The sequence below is a fragment of the Lagopus muta genome, chromosome 2, assembly GCF_023343835.1.
Source record: "Lagopus muta isolate bLagMut1 chromosome 2, bLagMut1 primary, whole genome shotgun sequence".
Taxonomy (NCBI): domain Eukaryota; kingdom Metazoa; phylum Chordata; class Aves; order Galliformes; family Phasianidae; genus Lagopus; species Lagopus muta.
Window position 1 is genome coordinate 23,511,279 of NC_064434.1, and position 20,791 is coordinate 23,532,069.

The 20,791-nt window shown below is 40.2% G+C and overlaps 1 protein-coding gene across 4 annotated transcripts in view; it reads right to left on the reverse strand.

Annotated features, from left to right (window-relative positions):
• HMGCLL1 (3-hydroxymethyl-3-methylglutaryl-CoA lyase like 1) overlaps nucleotides 1–20,481 on the reverse strand; it is a 74,729-nt gene extending 54,248 nt beyond the window's left edge. For 2 of the 4 annotated variants that reach the window (XM_048936548.1, XM_048936546.1), the window contains exon 1: nucleotides 19,124–19,309. In XM_048936548.1, coding sequence (XP_048792505.1) covers nucleotides 19,124–19,228 — 105 coding nt within the window. In that variant the 5' untranslated portion in view covers nucleotides 19,229–19,309. Of the gene's footprint in view, nucleotides 1–18,918; nucleotides 18,999–19,123; nucleotides 19,310–19,436 lie in introns of those variants that run through there. The other 2 variants (XM_048936547.1, XM_048936549.1) reach the window with 2 other exon arrangements.
• Nucleotides 20,482–20,791: the final 310 nt, after the last annotated feature.

Below are 20,791 nucleotides of genomic sequence, written 5' to 3' on the forward strand. Positions count from 1 at the left end.
CAGCCATGTCCTCCCCTGGCTGCTAAACTCCGCTGCATCCATGAAGCTGTCAGCTCCGGGGGACCAACCCTGCACGCAAGAGTCTGAGTTTGCACAGAGACCAAGCACAGCCCACAGAATTCATTTGTGCCACACATGAATGTTGTGAGACCAGTGGTCTTATTCAAAATGTGTATTTCATCCCTTCCTTATTAGTAGCATCAGTGTAGTTTGAATCAAAGTGCTGCTAATTTCTCCTCACAGCAATGGCAAATGAGCCATCTGCACTGCACTTCTACAGCACCTTTGGTTTTCCCCCGCATTCTCAGCGCCCGTGGATTAAAGGAAGCTCTCTACAGTAACAGGCGACATACTGGCCAAAATACAATAAACTTATTTCAGAGCATTTACTGTATATTTATCTGAGCTCAGTAAAAAGAATGGGAAACAGCTGTATAGTATCTATTTGATCACGTGGAACATCTGGTAAGTTAAAACTTTGTCAGGCTGTGCTAAGCCCACACTCGCTGACAGTATAAACCTACTTAAATGGGAAGGTAAAACCTTCACATCTGCTGTATATTGTTCCTCCTTTTTCTTTTTTTTTCCCCTCGAGTTATTTTCACAAATATGGCACAGCTTCAAGCATAAATCTGGGTTATTTCATGATTATAGATCCTTCTTGTTACAAGACAAATGCCACAGTGTTGCTGTGAATAGAAGCTGTGACTGGGAGAAAAAAAAAAGTGGGGGAAAAAGAAAAGAAAAAAAAAAAAGGAGCTAAAATAGATAATGCAAAGCTTAATTTAGAGCATGAAAAATATCCATAAAACTTTGGTGGCAAAAATGTTCAACTCCTAGGCCAAATCCTGTAAATCCTGCTCAATTCCTACTGTTGTAAAACTTCTGTTTGAATGGAAGAGTTGTACCTGTTCTTACAGAACAGCTCACGCATGCTCACTGTACAATGTGTTGTAGTCACTTACATGGCCGACCAGTGGACAAGTGGAGCTCTGCAGCCCTCGGACTTCACAAAGACAAAGTGAACTTCAAAAAGACAAAGTGCTGCAGAAAGCCATTCCAGCATTGATTTATATTCTCCACTTGTGATATTACAGGCATACCATATCTGATTTTCTCTGTAGCCTTCTTTGCTCATCAGTCAGTCCCAATTTAAACTCTGTTCTTGACCACAACACTGATAGGGTACAGGCTGATTTTCATGAGGACAAGTCACGAAATGGAAATTCAAGGCAGCGCTATAGACAAATCCTGACTTTCTTCATGCTAATGAACTAATGGCTTAGAGTAAACACCTTGGCCCTCAGACCAGGAAGGACTTGCTTTGCATTACATTATTTCTGATTTCACCTATTACATTCTATTGCTTTGTCTTCAAGGTCACCCAGTTCCTCCTGTGTGCTATCCAGTGCGGTACTGACGTGGTCTCCTGTTTTTCTGTCATCAGTAGACAGACATTACTAATTTCATAACTAAAACACTTGGACTACCATGAGTATACCTCATTTTAGCAAAAATACATTCAATTCAATACATTTGAGCTAGCACTATTGAAGAAACACGTTAAACAAAATTATCTGAGGATCTCTGCCAGCAATGTCTCTTCAGTATAACATCTACTTTCAACATTATCTCTTAGTTCCTCCTCAGCCAGCTTTTTACTCATTTTGCAATTCCTCTTCTCATCATCTTTCTCCCCAACTTAACATACAAATTCTCTTGTGCTGTACTGCCAAAGCTCAAGTAACGAGCAAAAGAGACACAAAGACAAATTCAGTCCCATGTACTATTTACGCATTTTACAGTACATAATCACTGAATAAAGCTCATAAATAAAGAGGGACTATTTTACATCTTCTCAGGCGGTATCTTTTAGAGTCTGTATTCCAAGTTGAATTTGAGGGGAAAGAAACATCTCTTCACTTTCACTTCACTTGTCCTACATTCGCAGGACTCAGTAACCAAGCAGTTAGGACTTACTTCCAAGAAGCTGGAGATACGTACTTGACAATGCAATCAGAAAATGAGACTCCCTGTTTTCTTGCTCAGTCTTCTGATCACAATGTCACACTTGCAGAGTGTGTGGATGCCACTTAAAACACAGCTGAAGAAGCGAGCACAGCCACCAGTCGTTCTGTGCCAGGCTCAATGCCACTTGCATTCACTAGGCAAACATCAAACCCACAGAACAGACTGAAGTCTTAAAGAGTTTACGTGGAGTTTACTATCTGGATGGTATCAGACCTTAACCAGAACTTCTTGAATTGAGGAATGGAGTCTCCTTAACTCTAAAACAGGGATTTCAAATGTGCACCATCCCCTTGGGTAAAAGGGAAGGGTTTTCAGAACCAATGAACAGAAAGACTTAAGAGACTTTTGATACCTTTAAGTATGGCATTAAATGGTCTATTTCTGCAATAAACAGAAAAATGAGAAATATTTTTTATATTTGAAGAGAATCCAAAAACGATGAATCCTACAGAAATACACAAGTATTTATGTTAGACACTAAACATGCAAGGCAAATCAGTTTTGTTTCAGAAAAATAATACATAACTTTATTATATGAACTACTTTCATGTAATGAAATATAAAAAGTAGTTATGGCAGATAGTTAGAGGTGACTGTTTATTGAATTATATACTGGCTCTGTTAAAAAGTAATGGCTAGCAAAGCACGATGTTTGAAATATCAAAAAGGAAATAGATGACATAAAAGACTAAGAGCCTAGAAAATTTGTTTTTTCCATGTATCTAAGCCTTGCCAAGGGAGAACAAAAAGCATATAAAACCACAAAAAAAACTGCCTCCCTCTAAACAGAATCCAGCCAAAGAGTCTTAAAAAAAAAAAAAAAAAAAAAAAAAAATTAGAAAAAGGAAAGCTATGCTGTTCAGCTTGAGACACTGGATGCCAAATTTCTGTAAGGAAATATTTTCCCTGAGTTATAAATAGCTGAACATTCAAGTTTATTATAGAAAATCCTAGTAATCCTTAATTAGAGCAGTATAATTTAACATAACCATAAATGTAATCAAATTAAAGAAACATGCTTTTTTAAGCTCTGTCACTGCTTCAAAACTTCTAATAAAGGCACTGAGGTTTATTCAGACTTCTGACTTTCATTCCGTGCAGCTCACCTACATGGGGATTAATAGCACTGGCAAATATTATCCAGAGATGATCAAAACTAACTAAAGAGACCCAAAAATAAGGGAGAATAAGTTGAAGGTTTGGTCTTTTCAATCTAGCCGAGATGAAGCTCTGCTTTCCTTTTCCACAAGGTGGTGTTCTCTCATAGAGGACAACTGAGCAAAAGCAGGTCCATCTCAGAAAATTTGCTGAAGAGAATGGTTTTAAAGACAAATCAGCAGGGATGCGGCATCATGACCTCGTATGCACACGTGCAGCAACATGGATAAATGCCCAATAACTGAGTAAAGACTCTGAGATAAAAAATACAATTGCTGGAAGGAGAACAAAGAAAACAGTGGTCAATTTTCTGAACACACAGACATCTCTAAACTTTACAAGACATAGAGGAAATAAACAGGAAAAAATTCAAATATTACTATAAATCAAACAATGATTGAAGTGATATTGCAGAGACTTGTTTATACTGTTCGCGCTATGGGAAGCTGCTTATAAAAGAGATTCATTCCCAATCTAACTAGGGGAAAAAGTGGGGAGATTCACCTGGAAATACGAAGAATATATACAAATATTCAGAAAACAGAGGGACACACCTGGTAAATATTCCTCTCGTGAGGCCCCATCTGGAGTACTGCGTCCAGGTCTGGGGCCCTCAGTACAAGAAAGACAGGGAGCTGTTGGAGAGGATCCAGAGGAGAGCCACGAAGATGATCAGGGGACTGGAGCACCTCCCCTATGAAGACAGGCTGAGGGAGCTGGGCTTGTTCAGCCTGGAGAAAAGAAGGCTATGGAGTGACCTCATTGCAGCCTTACAGTACCTAAAGGGAGCCTACAGACAGGAGGGGAATCAACTCTTTGAAAGGGTAGATAACTGCAGGACAAGGGGAAATGGTTTTAGGTTGGATGTTAGGAAGATCTTTACTATGAGAATGGTGAGGTGCTGGAACAGCTGCCCAGGGAGGTTGTGGATGCCCCGTCCCTGGAGGTGTTCAAGGCCAGACTGGACGGGGCCCTGGGCAGCCTGGTCTGGTATTAAGTGTTGGAGGTATTAATTGTGGCAGGGGGGTTGGAGATTCATGATCCTTGAGGTTTCTTCCAACCGAAGCCATCCTATGATTCTATGAGAAAGATAAACTGAGCATCCATCCTAGAATATCTATTACATGCTGCTGACACAATTGCTGGATAACCACTAGCCAGGAGCACATGTCAGTAGTAAAATAATTCATCAGCCTATGAAACATTTTCCACAAGTAAATTGTTCATTTGATACTACTGCATACTCACAACTTGAATAGAAATACCACAGTCAAATGCTTTGCAAATGCTTTAGAAATTCCATTTGCACACTGGAGAAACAAACACAGAATCACAAAACGTTTGAGGTAGAAGGAAACTCTGAATGTCATCTGGTCCAGCATCCCCTGGTGAAACACAATGCATTTCAATAAAGCAATGCATAACACTTAGGATTAGCATTACTGTATGTAATCCTGATTAATTAAATACTGGCTGATTAATTATCATACTTATACTGACTAATTAAAATAATTGTTGCTTGTTTGTCTTTTACAAATTCTATTTTGTTCATTTCTCTAGTTTGACAATTTTGACAAAAAAAAAAAGATACTTGGAAAATTCAAAAGATGGATGGTACCTGAATAAACAGTTCTATAGGAAAGTACTGGGATATTAAACTGGTAGCAAACTGAATAAGAGTCCATAACACTTACTAGAAAAAACAAAAGTGAAACAATAACCCTGGTCTTAGGAGATAAAAACAGATGTCAGAAATTAAAAAGGCAGCACGGCACTTGATGAGTAGAAATACTAGGCCTAATTTTGGACTATGCTTCAAAAAAAGAATTTGACCAACCAAAGAGCGGCAAAATAGAAAATCAAAGTAATTTGTTAATGAGCTTCATTCTATAAAGTAGAGCTGTATGCAGAGTTAACATCCACATGCAAAGAACCCACTACCTCCCTGGGCAACATGTGCCAGTGTTTGACCACTTTCACAGTACAAAACATTTTTTCCGATCCTTAAATGGAATTTATCCTTCAGTATGTGCCCACTGCCTCTTGACATGACACTGAGGAGAGCTTGACTTCTCCCCATCAGTGTTAATGTACTGATGTATTAATATATACATCAGTAAGATGTCTCAAATCTGTTCTTCAGGCTAGAAAAATCTCAACTCTTTCAACCTCTCCTCATCTGAGGGATGCTCCTATCTATTATCACTGCTGTGGCCCTTTGCTGGATTCAATTCAGTACATCCACATGACTTCTAATGGGAAGTAAACATACAGCTACTACTTTAGCCCACCTCTTCAAATTTAACTCAAATGTGCTTATAACTTCTATCAGAAGGCTTGTGAGAGCTTATGAAAGAGATTTACATATATCAGGAAATTATATAAATTGAGAATTCATTATTGCAAAGTAATACATCTAACATTTCCACCATCATTTCCTTTAATTGTGAAATCTAAATATAATCTGCTATCACACCTATTAAATTGTTGCAAGGCTGTTTACACCTAAATACAAGTCATACAGAAACAAAATAAATGTGATTTTAAACACAAGGGGAATTCAGCCAAACGATAAATGCTTATGCTGCCAGAGTGGACAGTTTTTTGGTATAATTAGGTTAATAATGAGGACTGTAATAGTCAAGAGAAAAGTAGAATCACTAAGGTTGGAAATGACCTCCAAGATCCTCTACTTCAACCATCTACCAACCACCAATACTGCCCGGAAAAGTCATCAAATGCCAAGAATATTAACTAAGAATCAGTAAGAAAAATCTGCTACCTTTGTTGAGACAATCTTTTAGAAAAACAATTATATCAAGCAAGCAGAATTTTCATGAACTGATAGATCCAAAATTAACAAATGACATTAACTAATTTTTTATAAACGTTGCACTGTTAAGAAAAATACACAAAACTAGATGGTTAGGTTGTACTAACTACACTACTCACAAACATATGCTCATGAATTAAAAAAGCAAACTATGATCCATTCATTACTATTCCTTTTGGAAATCCTTTAGAATAGGACAGAATAGAATAGAAAGCTACACTAGTCAAGGTTTAAAAGCAGTATTCATTTCAAGGTTAAGAAAATTCTGTACAGTTGGTTGAACCTGGCTACTGTCCCAGCCCCAAGGCCACCCTAATCTCCCCACCCTCAGGCAGCTGCAGGCAAACATTTCTTTACCCTGAGTGACCATAAATGCTAGGAACAGAATATAGCCTGCTTCTACCCCTCTTTGTGTCTTTCCATCATTTGCACCTAAACAGAAGAGTTAGCAGTTCTTAATGGCCACTACTGCAAGTAGAGGCCAGCAACATAGTATGTTCCACAGCAGCAGTTGTAAGCTATTTCTGAAAATTAGCGTTTGGACATTAACTCTCTGAGCCCACTGCACTGCCTCCTTATTCAGTGGAGGCTGCAGTTATTAGATGCTATGAGAGTCATCCCAAAAGAGAAGTCCTGAGAGGACATGGGCTCCAAATACAAGCAGAGGTCTCTGACATGAAAAACACAGAATCACACAATCACAGAATCATACAGAATCACAGAATGGCCCAACTTGGAAGAAACCTCAAGGATCATGAATCTCCAACTCCCCTGCCACAGGCAGGGCCACCAGGCTGCCCAGGGCCCCATCCAACGTGGCTTTGTACACCTCCAGGGATGGGGCATCCACAGCCTCTCTGTGCAGCCTGTTCCAGCACCTCACCACTCTCATAGTAAAGAGCTTTCCCCTGTCATCCAACCTACATCTTCCCTCCCTCAACTTAACACCATTTCCCCTTGTCCTGCTGTTATCTACCCTTTCAAAGAGCTCTCTCTGATACACAAATACAAATCCACTTAAAAGAAAAAAAAGTGTATGCAGTCATGTTAGGCCACGTTCTGCTAGGAGAATCACCAGGAATCAGGAGAGTACTAATAAGCGTGTATGTCTGTTTCCCAGCATGGTATATCCTAGGTCTTAGCAAAATGCAGCAAGAGATTATACATAACAACAGATTAAATAAAGCAACTCCTTTCTGGATAAAAAGAAATTCATTTCATGCCAAACACAGAAAAGCATGTTTTCCAAACAATCTTATAGAATTCATAAATTGACATAATCTCTGCTTGCAGGAGTCAAACACGGGGAATAAGAGAAGTCGTCATCCTTCAGACTGTTTTTCTTTACAGCACACAAGATGAGATGAACTCTTGCATCTTGTGTGTGCAACACCTGCTGGATATTGTTTTCTATGATGCAGTTTACCCTTGACTTGCAGCGGATGTCCTTAGCTGATCAGAGATGCAAATAAAACCTGCAGCTGCCTCCATCAGATAATTCGCCTGTATAACCAATTCTAGTGAACTCCGCTTGAACTACAAATACACACAGAAACCCTGACTCCTTCCTTCTTGTTTAACTGAAAGAGCAGTCATACATTTGAGTACTGTTTAGGAATGTCTACTTCTACATTTCTTTTAAAAGCCAAAGTACTAATATTTTATTAATACATTTTTAATACAGAAAAGAAGTTCTTTCCTGTCATATTCTTCAAACTACATGAAAGATTAAACCGACATTCTTTCTCAGACTATTTCTCATTTTCCTCTTTCATGAGTTCAAAAGTAATACAAACAGGCTTAAAATTTCCTCGTCACTTTTTTATCATATCGTGCATTTGGAATGCATTCTGAAACTACTGTTACTTAAACAAATCGCATAGGCTACCACACTGATCTCACAGAATCCTGTACTTATTAATGACATTTCAGTTTCCTCACAAACTGGATTTTCTTCTCAATCTCTTCATTATTTGATGCAAGCACAGATTGTAATAGTATTATTTCTTCCAGGTTTGAAGAACTATACAGAAATACTACATCAGGCATGTGCGTGTTTTTCCCCCAATGGCAGTGCATAAAACAATGAGTTGCTAGACTACATTCTTTGGCATCAGTTCTAACGCAGTCCCTGCTTCCTAACTCTTCATATATTGCTTCCAACCCCAAAACAGTGCAAAGCACAGGTACAGTGAAATGATAGAACACAATTTAACCGGTCATTATGTCTCAGGTACACAGTAACAGCTATGCTGGAGAGAAAATTAAGTAATTAAGAGAGCAAAACCTATCAAGACTACCTCATCACAGAATCATAGAATGGACTGGGTTGAAAAAGACCTTTAAGACCATCTAGTTCCAATCCCCCTGCTAAAGGCAGGGACACCTCTCACCAGAACAGGTTGCTCAAAGCCCAGCACAGCCCCATGGAGGGGGCAACCCCAACCTTACTGGGCAACCTGTTCCAGTTGGAACACGGCACAGGCAGGCTATCCAAACTGCTGCTCTGACAGCCCTAGGAATATGAAATGTCAGGAACTGCAGACTCAACATCCAGCAATACCAGCAGCTAGTTCTAACAGCAACTGCAAATCACACCCTATTTATTCCCTGCCGTGATGTTGGATGCTGTGAAACGAGCAGGACTACCACAAGAAAGATACTCAGAAGGATAAAACCAAGCCCATAGGCTATTCCAAGCCTGCGAAAACAAAGATATTCTTCCACATTTGTGCATGTATATGACATAAAGTAACATGACAGAATAAAAAAGTTAAACGTTGTATGTCAACTAACAGACTCCTGGATGAGTCTGAACTCTAAATCATCACGGACAACTTGAATTGCCATTTTCTAAAAAAAGAAATTTTTGCTATTTTCTACAAATGGAGAGCATGTGTTATCACAGAGTTTTGCATACAAGTGTCAATCACAGCTAACAATAGTTCATGCAATCTAAAAGCAGACAGATGTTCTGTAGTCACAGATGACTTTGTAAAATTTACAAAATAATGACAAAGGGAATGTATTACTGGAATCAGGCAGTAGCAGAGGCACAGATGACCACAGTTAGACTCATGTTACAATGGAATCATTAATAATAAACAGTACTACAGGCCTATTGTTAGTTAGATCTCAGCATTGTTGGTCACTTTAGCAAAAACTAAAGATGTATTTTCAGGACACAGTGTATACATTACCATTTTCTGTTTTCCTAAATGCTTCCCTTGGCTAACAAGCAGCATTTCTCCATTAACCAAGTTGATTTGCAGCCAACTCACTTTCATCCATTTCCCTATCTTGGTCAAAGTCTGGAAAAGCAATTATACTCTGCCATCTGGGTTGGATGAAAAGGATACAGAGAACTGTGATCAACAGCATACTGATGACACTGGAGCCAAAACCTCCCACACTTTCCTTTACTATTATTTATGGTAATAGCATTATGGTGTGTATGGTGTTTTACAGGCAAGACTGAAGACAGAATTCTAGAATGCAGAAAGAGTGGTGTTTTTCCACACACACTGAAAAAGCAGAGGCATGATCATTATTACAAGACCAACATGTGAAAGCAATTTGCCCTTCATAATACTTTGGGATATCAATGGCAAAAAAAAAAAAAAGAATACACTGACAAGGCAGTCCATCCACTCTATCAGATATGCTCTTTGAATACCTCATTGTCAATAAAAGTGAGTTATGCACACATCCTCGAGAATTCAAGTAAAAAGCTGGAAGCAAATAAACTATCCTCAATTATTAGTGTCATCAAAATAACTTTCTGTGTCCAAAACCAATACCTAATCAAGGAAATTTTCAGCTCAAGTACAGCTGGCTCACCGCTGCGTTTTCCACAGCTCTCCCCAAAAGACACTGATAAAAACGACAGTAATTTAATGATTATTTATTTAGTCACAGTTGGCAACTTGTACTCCAGGAGAATCTGAACTCTATGAAGCTCCTTAGAAGAGTAACATCTGTAAAGTGTTACCATAATAATTTCCCAATAGCAGGAAGGAAATTATGGTATCTTGAACACTACAACATTCTCAGTATTGTAAGAGTGTTCCACTTTTCACAACAGAACCAGTAAAACGTGAACACATTTAAAGAATATCAATTTCTGACCATTTAAGTGATAACAATTAAAACTACTGAAATTTTTCCATATTTAAAATTCAGAAAAAGACAGGTGTGCTGCCTCACTTTTAAATATATTAATTTTTTATCAGTTTTTATTATCTTACTTCAAAGCAAACAATGACATGCCACTGTAAAGATATGTTATGTATACTTGAGGCTTCTGACAAACTGGTTAAGTTTCCAGTGTACAGTATGTAGTATGAGCAGACAGCAATGTATAAGATTTGAACATATTCTATCATGCAAACATGAAAACATTAAAGTGGAAAAGGCAGAAGAATATGAGTGGTACTGGAGAAAAAGAGACAAATACTGGACAAAGAGAAAAACAGAATGGAATCATATCACTTCAGACTACTTTGGAATACAAGTTGTCAAGGCAAAATTAATCATGAGATCTCCTGATGTTACTGCTTCCACTTCTTGATTTTGCAAAGACTTTTTTCAGCCTTAATATTCTAGAAATTAAGATGTACAACATATGAAAAAAAGCATGTGCTGCTATAGAATTCATAATAAGGCCAGTGGGTCAACGTTAACTAAATGTGAAATATGTAAGTAATATCTAAAAGAATTATAATTAGCTGTCCTTTCTTTTTAGTACCAAAGGATTGTTCTAAACTCTGAAGATAGGGAATAATCTTTAGGGTCTAAATGGCAATCCAACATTACCATTAAGCCCAAAATGTCCTCACATGACCTTGTGATATAACTGAATTGGAATTTAAGGCACGTGAACAAGAATGTATCAACACTCTACACTGTTATTTACAAGTTTGCTCAGTAAAGTCAATTCACACCTTTACATGTACAGTCTTAAAGTTCCTGAAAGACAAAATGTAGAACACAGGGACCAGTGGCCATTTCTGGGACATGGAGTACAAGATATGACAGAGTATCTTACAACGACATTTCTCAGCACTGTCAGCAATGGCCAAAAGCATATGACATAAGTCAACTGAATAATACGGGCACAATTCAGATGGTTAATTTGCAAGCACCTTCTGAGATGCATCCCACTTGACTGCCAGCTACCACTACACAGGTCTCCCATAAATCCTGTTTGGTATTGACCAACAATCTGAGATGTCCCAGTTACCTCAGACCATCTGAAACAGTACCAGTCAACTATGCTTAAGCAACTGCATCAAGTTCTAAAGATGAAAAGATGACAGAGAGATGAGATAAGACAGTTCTCAATCACCAGCACATTCCTCTCCATACAGCCAACAGCCAGCTGGCTTAGCAGCTAAACTAAGCCATCTCCACACCATTCAGGCAAAGTGAGAAACAGCAGGTCCAAGCAGCTTCCCCATCCTTTCTCTTCTCTTTCCCAATGTATTCTTCATATAAGCTGTTTTGCCGTTTATAAAGCCAACACATAGCTCAACTCAAATTATGTTTCCAAGCTTTTAAAAATTCAGCTGTGATCAGCTACAGATTCAGTTAAATCTTTGTCCTAATCCCAGCATTCCACATGATATACCTTCATCACTTAGCTTGCTCCCCCATTTCTCACATACTAACACCTATATTTAATCTCATCTTAACTACTTGCATTAAAAGTAAACCCTAAAGCCACATACAATTCCTTTCCAGATGCTGCTGTTCAATTATTTCCCAGTGGGTTTCACCTAACATTCCACCAATGTCCTCTGGCGCTTCAGTCCACATCTCATGCATTCAAAGCCTTTAAACTTTTTTTTTTTTTTTTTTTTTTTTTTTTTTTCTCTCTCCAAGAAACTCATAAACTAACACCTTTATTCTCATACAAAACAGCTAACAGCTGTGGACAAAAGGAAAAAAAAAAAAAACAACAGCCAAACAAAGAAGAAATATCTATCCAATACAGCATTTTACCAACATACTGTTAGCAGTTTCTGCATGTAATAAATCTATTTTTTTTAAAGCTGCTGAGAAGCACTCTTAAGTACATTTAATCCAAACAACACATTCAAACGGAACAACTGGAGTAAGTTTCATTCATTTATATTAAACCAAAAAATAAATCCCTGTTTAACAAAGGAATTATCTAAGAACAGTATGAGGTACAGCAATGTTATGACGGAAAGTATAATGTACTCCCTATCTCCTGCAGCCTCTGTTTCACAATCAGATTTCGTCCAAACAATGCTCAAAATCTTCACTGCCAGTCGTTACATTTAACCCAGTGAAAGTCTGGAAAGTTGATTACTTTCAACTCAATACCTCGTGATAAAAAGAAACCTTAAAAGTAACCCTGTAAGGTTTTTCCTGAAATGCATATCATGCATTTATCAGTTTTCTGACTCCTCTGGAGCAAGAGATTGATTAAAATGCCAGAAAGTCAGAAAAATAAAATCCGTATCTGATTCATAATCTCCTGAATAAACTCTTTATTCATTAAATCCTACGTCCAGACCAACATATTACAAAACTGAAAGGAAACCTTTTATCTCCACTCCACTACTCAGCTTTAAAGTTTGCGCACAATTTTGACATTTCCGTCCCATGAGGTCTATGCATGTGTAAACCACTAATACAGCAGCAATAAAATATTTCCCTTTTGCTGAAAAGCTAAAATGCTGAATTAGCTTTACTGGTATTTAGCACAGTTGGAAAGCCTGATTTTGATCACGGAGTTACAGACCTCGTATTACATGCTCTTATCTCAGAAATTCCAAATCAGCCAATAAAGCAAGTTTTCTGAGAGCTTCAATATCCCGCTGAGTTCTTCCACATGATAGAAAATGGATGGGTTAGACAGCCAAAGGGAACCTTTCCCTATAAATTTGTGTCTGGCAGTTTGTCTTTCACATTCTTAAAATTAATTTTTCTGTTCCAGTATTTTCTGAAGATCAGTTAATTGATGAGTCTTACTTCTTACAAGCAGCTGGGTGCATGGTCCTTGATGGCACTATGAGCACGTCAAGGTCCACGTGTGCACTATGATGTGCACTGGCACACGCTGTAGCACACATTCCCCAGCAAGTTCGCAATAGTAAGCACCATCTTTAACACACATTTTCTTCTTCATACTTCATGTATCTTTTATAATACACATTTGGGGGGAAAAGAAGAATGTTAAAGAAAATAGGCCATCTTTGTTAAATGAATGAGGGAGCTGAACAATACAAGAGAGTTCAACACAGCCTGAAGTATTAAATAACTACTTTGCTGGAGTCCCCCACAGTTTCTTTTAACATAACTCCTTCCACATTTGACACATCAAAGGATTTCGGTAACCTTCAATTCCTAAAATTTCAGGGAATCATCGCCTTGGTTAAATACCTCAAATATTTACGCTGTGAAAGAGCAGAGGGTGACAAGAACTCATTTCAGCTTTATCTCTGCACTGTACTTACACTGCACCGGTTTCTTCCCACACAATATTCACATGGAAACTGAAATTCAAACACACCTTTTCGTACACAAGTGAATCTTTTACTAGAGATTCTGCAAGAACAAAAGCTACCCTCTTCCTCCAAAACAATTACAACATTAAAAAAAAAAAAAAAAAAAAAAAGGATTAAAACTGAGAGTAAATAAACGTAACTACATTCTAAGTACCCAGCATTTTACCTTTAAGTCCAAGAAAGAATAAACAAACTATTGATCCAAGCCACCACAGAAACTACTGTCATTACAATTTATCAGTATCCTCATCAAACATTTTCAGGATTCAAAACTTGATTCATTAGGAGCAGTAAATATTTTGCTTTACAAAAACTTTTATACCTGACTTACTGCTGATTTGTTAAGGCAGGCTGTGAGATTTCCTTACTCAAAGTACAGCAACTCCAAAGCTTGAAGATCCAGAAACTGTAAGTTGAACCACTATTAATACCTGAGCTAATGCTAAAAGCTCCATTTATTTCAATAGGAATTAAATGTGAATCTAGTTCATCTTAGACAAGTCACTTATCTTCACTGCAGCAAAAACAACTAGAAAATGAATCAAGAAGAATGATCTCAAGACATATGAATTTACAGAATGATGATTTGACACATGGGGTGTCTGAAATTAATCTCCCTCCTTGAGCTGGCAAGAGAGGAAATGAACATCCCTGCCCATATGCAGTCTTTGAAGGAGGTGGAGGTGGGACAAGTCAAAAACAGGATCTCACCAAAAAACAGATGTTGGGTCTGAGCAGAAATTTCCTGTGTATTTTTTTTAATTCCCAAATTTGCAGAGCAAGATCTGTAAAATCCTTTACAACATCTCCAGCTGCATTACGAAGTTCTAAACCCACATAATAATCCCAATATAGGATAAACCTGTATCAGCTAAAAAGTTTCTGTTATCTTTCCATTATTCACAATCCAATAGCATTTTAAAAAAAAGTCTGTGACTTCACCTGTGTCAAACCTAAATTTTACTATCCAACCTTGACCTTCTAACGTTCTGCTTGGCACTTTTAGAAAACTGACTGCTTGGCCTTTTCAGACTTTCCACTCTTCAATGCTTTATCCAGCGATGTTCTCGAGACGTTAAATCACAGCATGAAGAATATCTGGCTGAAAAAATAGAGATGAGTCTACTGAACTAATCTTCTAAAGGGAAAATTCTTCTTGACTTAAAGGAAAATTTTGGAAAGAGTTTGACACTGAACTCTCTCTACTGCTGTTAAATTCAGTAGGAGTGTGTTTTGTGTTTTATTTTGTACCTCCAGTGTTAACATGTGTCAAGTGGCATCTACCATCTCCAAAGTCATCAAGAAATGCTGATATCAACCTAACAGTTAACAATTTAAATTGTTCTTTATTTTGAGTAATCCTTCCTCCTTTATTCTTGTGATTGTACTCATTGGTTGAATAAGATTGTATGCCTTCTGCCTTACCAAATAAATAAACAATGCTTGGAAATGTGAGGAAATCTGTAACAAACCAAAAAAGTCTCATTCTTGGGATGCATGACACGGCCCCTGCATGTAGAGGAACAAGCAGGGTTATAAATCAGAAATTTCTAAGTTGCTTAACAATGAGTTATTTAAACTACATGAAAGGCAATGTTAAGTCTGAATACCTTGGAATTTCTGAATAAAAACACAGAATGAGGTAAAGACAGTGGCTAAAGCACAGAGAGAAAGGGGGGGGGGGGGGGGAAAGGATGCCAGATCTTCACTCCCTGAAATTAATGTTCTTTCTCTGTACTGAGTTCATTAAGCATCTTTCAGTAACATCACCCTTCTAAAAATTATGAAACCAGAGTTCCACAATATAAAGTTTACAACTTCAAGCTTCTCTTTTCTCCCACAAAAACAGACTTGGTAGGCAACTTTCAGCATAACAAAACAAAATGAACGTGAATTATGATGTATTTTTATTGTACACTGTAATTGCCATAATATATTTGCAACACCAGAATTTTTTTTATAATTCTTAAGCTAAATATGTTAAATAAAAAATTAAAATAACCTAGCAATTTAAGCAGAGTCTGCAATGCACATTCTTTGCTGGAATATAAAATTACACAGAGATAAAAAGAACATGAAATGCAGTATGTCCCAAATCAATCACTCTGAGGAGTAGCTAAAAGCTTCAAATATAACAGGCATGCCTCGATTTTCCAGGCAGCATAATATCATACACCTCCATTTTTATGCTGCAATTTCAACCAAGAATCAGTTGTTAAACACAAGTGGCAAAGACAAAAACAGATAAATTTGTCAGTTTTCATCACATCATTCTTGAATTACTTTAAAAATAAATTTGAGAGGTTTCTAGCATACCATTAAAAAATGACAGCATACTGCAAAATCTAAACTACTAACTTAAATCTGCAAAAGCAAGACAAGTACAGAATTGTAGATCGTAGGGGTTGGAAGGGACCTCTGGAGATCATGGAATTCAAACCCCCTGCCAAGGCAGGTTCCCTACAGTAGGTTACACAGCAAAGCATCCAGGTGGGTTCTGAACATCTCCAGAGAAGGAAACTCCACAGCCTCTCTGGGCAGCCTGTCCCAGCACTCTGTTGCTCTCACAAAAAAGGAAGCCCTTTTTCATGCTCACATGGAACTTCCTGGGTTGTGGTTTGTGCCCTCTGCCCTTTGTACTACCACCGGACACCACCAAAAAGAGCCTGGCCTCATTCACCTGGCTCTCACCCATGAGATTTTCATACACACTGACAAGATCCCTGCTCGGACTTCTCCATGCTGATAACATCCAGCCTTCCTCATAAGGGAGATACAACAGGCCCCTAATCATCCTCATAACCCTCTTCTGGACTTTCTCTAGAAGATCCCTGTCTTTCTTCTGTGTATCTCCTGCTTCAAGAGTGCCAGTTGGTGAGTAGAGAAGGAATCTTAAGGCTGTGCATTTTAGGTTTAGGTCATTAAACATAATTAGGCATGTAACATACAAATCACTGTGACCTAAGCACTGAAACAGATGTTAGCTGTCTAAATTAGAGGACGTGAGCTTTGGTTTGTTATTATACAAGTTTATACATGTTTTGAATTCATCTGTAGTTACATAACTAACATTAATGTATACCGTGATTTGCTGTGATAACATATCAATCAGTTAATAACAGCATACTGCATCCAACAAAGGACCCAGAAATTAGACAAGATTACATTGTACACATCAGCACTGTTTAGATTTATGTCTCCTAGAGTCACAGCCTCATCCAGCAGAGCAAGAGACCGGAGCATTATTTTTTAATCATTTTAGCTCTGCACATAATAGATATAAGCAGCTCTCAACAGAGCAAATGAATACTAATATGACACACCTTTCGGTACATCTAGCCAGTGGCACATAAAAATACAATTATCCAAGAGAAAGATGCTTATTAACCAGTTATGTTGAGCTACTACTTTCCCACAGCAGAGGAGGATGCACTGATTGAAAGTAGAAGATGAATCTTCACACTGAAGCACACATTCCAACTGTCCAAACTCATTTTTGTTCAATGTACTGTAAGTCATCAAAAAATTGAATTTGGAACTGCCTATATTTCAACAATCACTTAAATGTTTATGCCTACAGTCCTTATTAAACAAGCTTCAAACTCCTTTAGGAATCCATTCACTTTTGCTGCTATAGACACTGCATAGCCTAACTTGATTTCTAAACTGGACTGTCATTTTGTAACTAGGCCTGTAATTTTGATTCAAAAGCTACTACAGATCACCAACAATTGATTCTTAGCTCTTGAACTTCTACTCCTTGGTATATATGTTTGTATATGTGGTAACAAACTCCTACTTAAAGCTCTCCCCTCTTCTCTCTCTGCCTGCCCATCCCCTAGGTCTTAACAGCAGCTACCTAACACACATCTCACCTTTTTACAGCCATCAACTGAGCTACTATGGTTTCTATCATATAAAGAATATATTTTTTCTTGAACGTAGTAGTTGCAGAACGCACTCAAGCATAAGGAAAACTTTTGCATGTTGTTTGAGCTTCTGTGTGAGAAAAATGAAAATCTGAACATCCATGAAAGTAGAAGAAAATTACTAAAACCATCCAATAAAAGCACGGGGAGGTAATACAGAAAAAAAATTTGAATATTCCTGCTGACCCATGTGTTGGTGGGCTCCATGACAAGCCCATGGCTGGTAAGAGCACAGCATGCTACACGAGGGCATGACAGTTCCACTGGTGCCAGCAGCAGCATCAGCAACAGGCTCAATACCAACATGGTTTGGAACTGTGGGCAGCACCACAGGCAGCCCAGAGAGAGGCCCAGAACTTCAGTTTGAGAAATGAGAACTCAGGTAAGCAAAGTCGATACTGTGGCTTGTCAAGATTTTTGTCACCCTACAATTTTTAAACTATCTCACTTTTCACACTGTGAACTGTAACAGAGGGGTGGAAGTGCGAGATGCACAAGTGGAACTCTTTTTTAACAATGCATCATCCCTGATCCTGGATCGACTCAGAAGATGCCTACCTGCATGGTCTAAAACCTGCCATGTTAACAGAATCACAAAGGTTGCAAGCGATCATTTAGCCTGCCAACCCATTCCCACCATGCCTACTGTGTCCCTCAGAGCCAAATCTACATGTTTCTTGAACACCTCCAGGGAGCGTGACTCCACCACCTCCCTGTAGAGCCTGTTCCAGCATCTGACCACTCCTGAGAAAAAAAAAAAAAAAAGATTACAGTAGTCAGTTTGAATCTCTCCCAGTGCAGCTCGAGGCCATTACCTCACATCCTATCACTGTTACCTGGGAGAAGAGATTGACCCCTACCTTGCCACTCCTTTCATGTAGTTGTAAAGAGCAATAAGGTTTACCCTGAGCCTCCCCCAGACTAAACAACCCCAGTCCCCTCAGCCGCTCCCCAAAAGGCTTGTGCTTAAGACCCCTCACAGCTTCACTGTCCTTCTCTGGAAACATTCCAGGGCCTTGTTGTCTTTCTCGTAGTGAGGGACCCAAAACAGAACACAGCACTTGAGGTACAGCCTCACCAGTGCTGAGTACAGGCATGTGATCACCTCTCTGCTCCTGCTGGCAGCACTGTTTCTGATACAGACCAGGCTGCCATTGGCCTTCTCGGCCACCTGGGCACACTGCTGGCTCATGCTCAGTCGGCTGTCAACCAACACCCCAGAGCTTTTTCGTCTGTGCACCTTTCCAGCCACTCTGATGCTACCCAAGCCTGTAGCATCGCCTGGGGTTGCTGTGACCGCCGTGCAGGACCCGGTACTTGGTCCTGTTAAAACTCATATAGTTGGCTTCATCTCATCGATCCAGCCTATCCAGAATCCTCTATAGGGTCTTCGTACCCTCGGGCAAACGAAAAATACTGCAGTACTGACCAAGAGAGGGCCAACACGGTTTGCGGACACTCGGAGACCGGACGCCGGCAGGATGCAGCGGTGCCGCAGGTGAGCGCGGGGCGAGGCAGATCCCCGCCCGGAGGCACATGGCGGCGACCGCGCCCTGTTCTCCCCCTGGCGGCTGCGGCGCCTGGTAGGGCCGGCCCCACACCACCCCTCCACCTCCCGCGGCGCGGGGCGGTACCTGCCCAGGATGAGGAGGCGCGGTCGGCTCCCCGATCCACAGCTGCTCCTTGAGGAGGTGCTGATAGCTGAGGCAGTGCTTCAGCGCCGACGGCACCGTACCCATGGCCGGGCGGTGGCCGGCGGGCCGCAAGGTCAGCCCGGCTTCCCGGCCCCGCTCCTGCCGCAGCCACTGGCTGCAGCCCGGTCCCGGCAGCGCCTGCGATTGGCGGAAGGCGGGAGCACGCCGTGCCGGCACCCCCGCCGCCTACAGTTTGCTGCGGCAACCGCGCCTGAGCGCAACCGGCGGCCGCCGCCGCTGCCCCGCTTCTCACCTGCCCCTCCACGCCGTCCCGAGCGCTGCGCAGCCCGGGCGCTGGCTGCCCGCGTCGGGCGGCGGCTTGGCCGGCTCCACAGCTGCCTGCCATTGCTGGAAGCCGTGCAGGGAACTCTTGAGGGGACGCGGGGACAACGTTTCTGCCGGGCGGGAGCCACGAACGTGGGACAGCCAACCGCTCTGCCGCAGGGCGACGGCAAGCACACGCGTCCTTGGGGGAGCGGAGTGCAGGCTGTGCTCTGCGTGCTTCCGCGGAAGGCTGGAGGGGAAGGAGAGATGGGCAAGGAAGGGCTGACAGCGAGCCGGCCTGGTTGGGGACCCTGGGGCTGTGCCGGTGATTCCAGATAAAACCTTTCCCGGTTGGCAGTTCAGATGGTGGCACATCTTTGACAAAAGTCTTCTGTGCTTGTCAGCGTGTCAGCTTTACAGTTGGGCCGTGGAAACTTAAAGCAAGCGGCACATTGCTCGCCTTTAACAGCTCTCAAAAGCAGCAGGTTATATTTTGTCATCTCCCTTCAGCACTCCTTTCAGTGTCAGCCAATTTTCCAGGCTCCTCAAATGAAATACCTTATGCTTTCTGGATAATTCCTTTTCTGGGGTATCAGCGAGTTCATAATTTCACTCACCTTTCCCTCATTTTCTACAGAAGATTAGCAAGTTTACAGCCAAGTCCCTGGTTCAGCCCTTTGCTGATAGGCTTGAGACTCTCAAGGCAGTCTCTTGTATTTCAGGCTTGCTCCTCTGTCTATTGAAACCCTGTAAAACAATGCTGGAACAATTTGGAAGGGCTGGGAAATGTTTATTTTCTGAGGGTTGTGACAGCTCTTCAGAAATAAAACATTTAAAATACAGTTTTACAGTATGTTATAAAATGCCAGTCTTGGGCATCTCTGCAATTTCAAACCTGCCCACAGGAAAGTGAAGAGGTGATTCTTTGATGGCTGCAATCGTACACAATTCATATCCTTTCTCTCTTCTACCAGACAAGTATTTGCCTTTAAAATTCTTACATGTTTAAAGCTCAGGATTCCACAAATTACCTGCAACATGCTGACTCTGAGTCCTGCTACCTGTAAAACTGGAAATAAAATACACAAAGGCTGATCATAAAACAAGCCTCATTATTCTGTGTCCCTGTGACAGGCTGTTTATTTCTGATGTGTTGTATGTGAAGAGGAAAATACTGCATTGATGTAAATATTTTTTGTTTTGCATTGTTTATGTTTTCTTAGCAAATTGGAGTACGCTGCAAAACAATTATGTGAGAAAGGTAGAGTATGCCTGTGTATACAGTGTACCTCTCCTGCCTACTTGACCTGGACTCTTCTCCAGTTACTTCAGCACTGAAGTCAA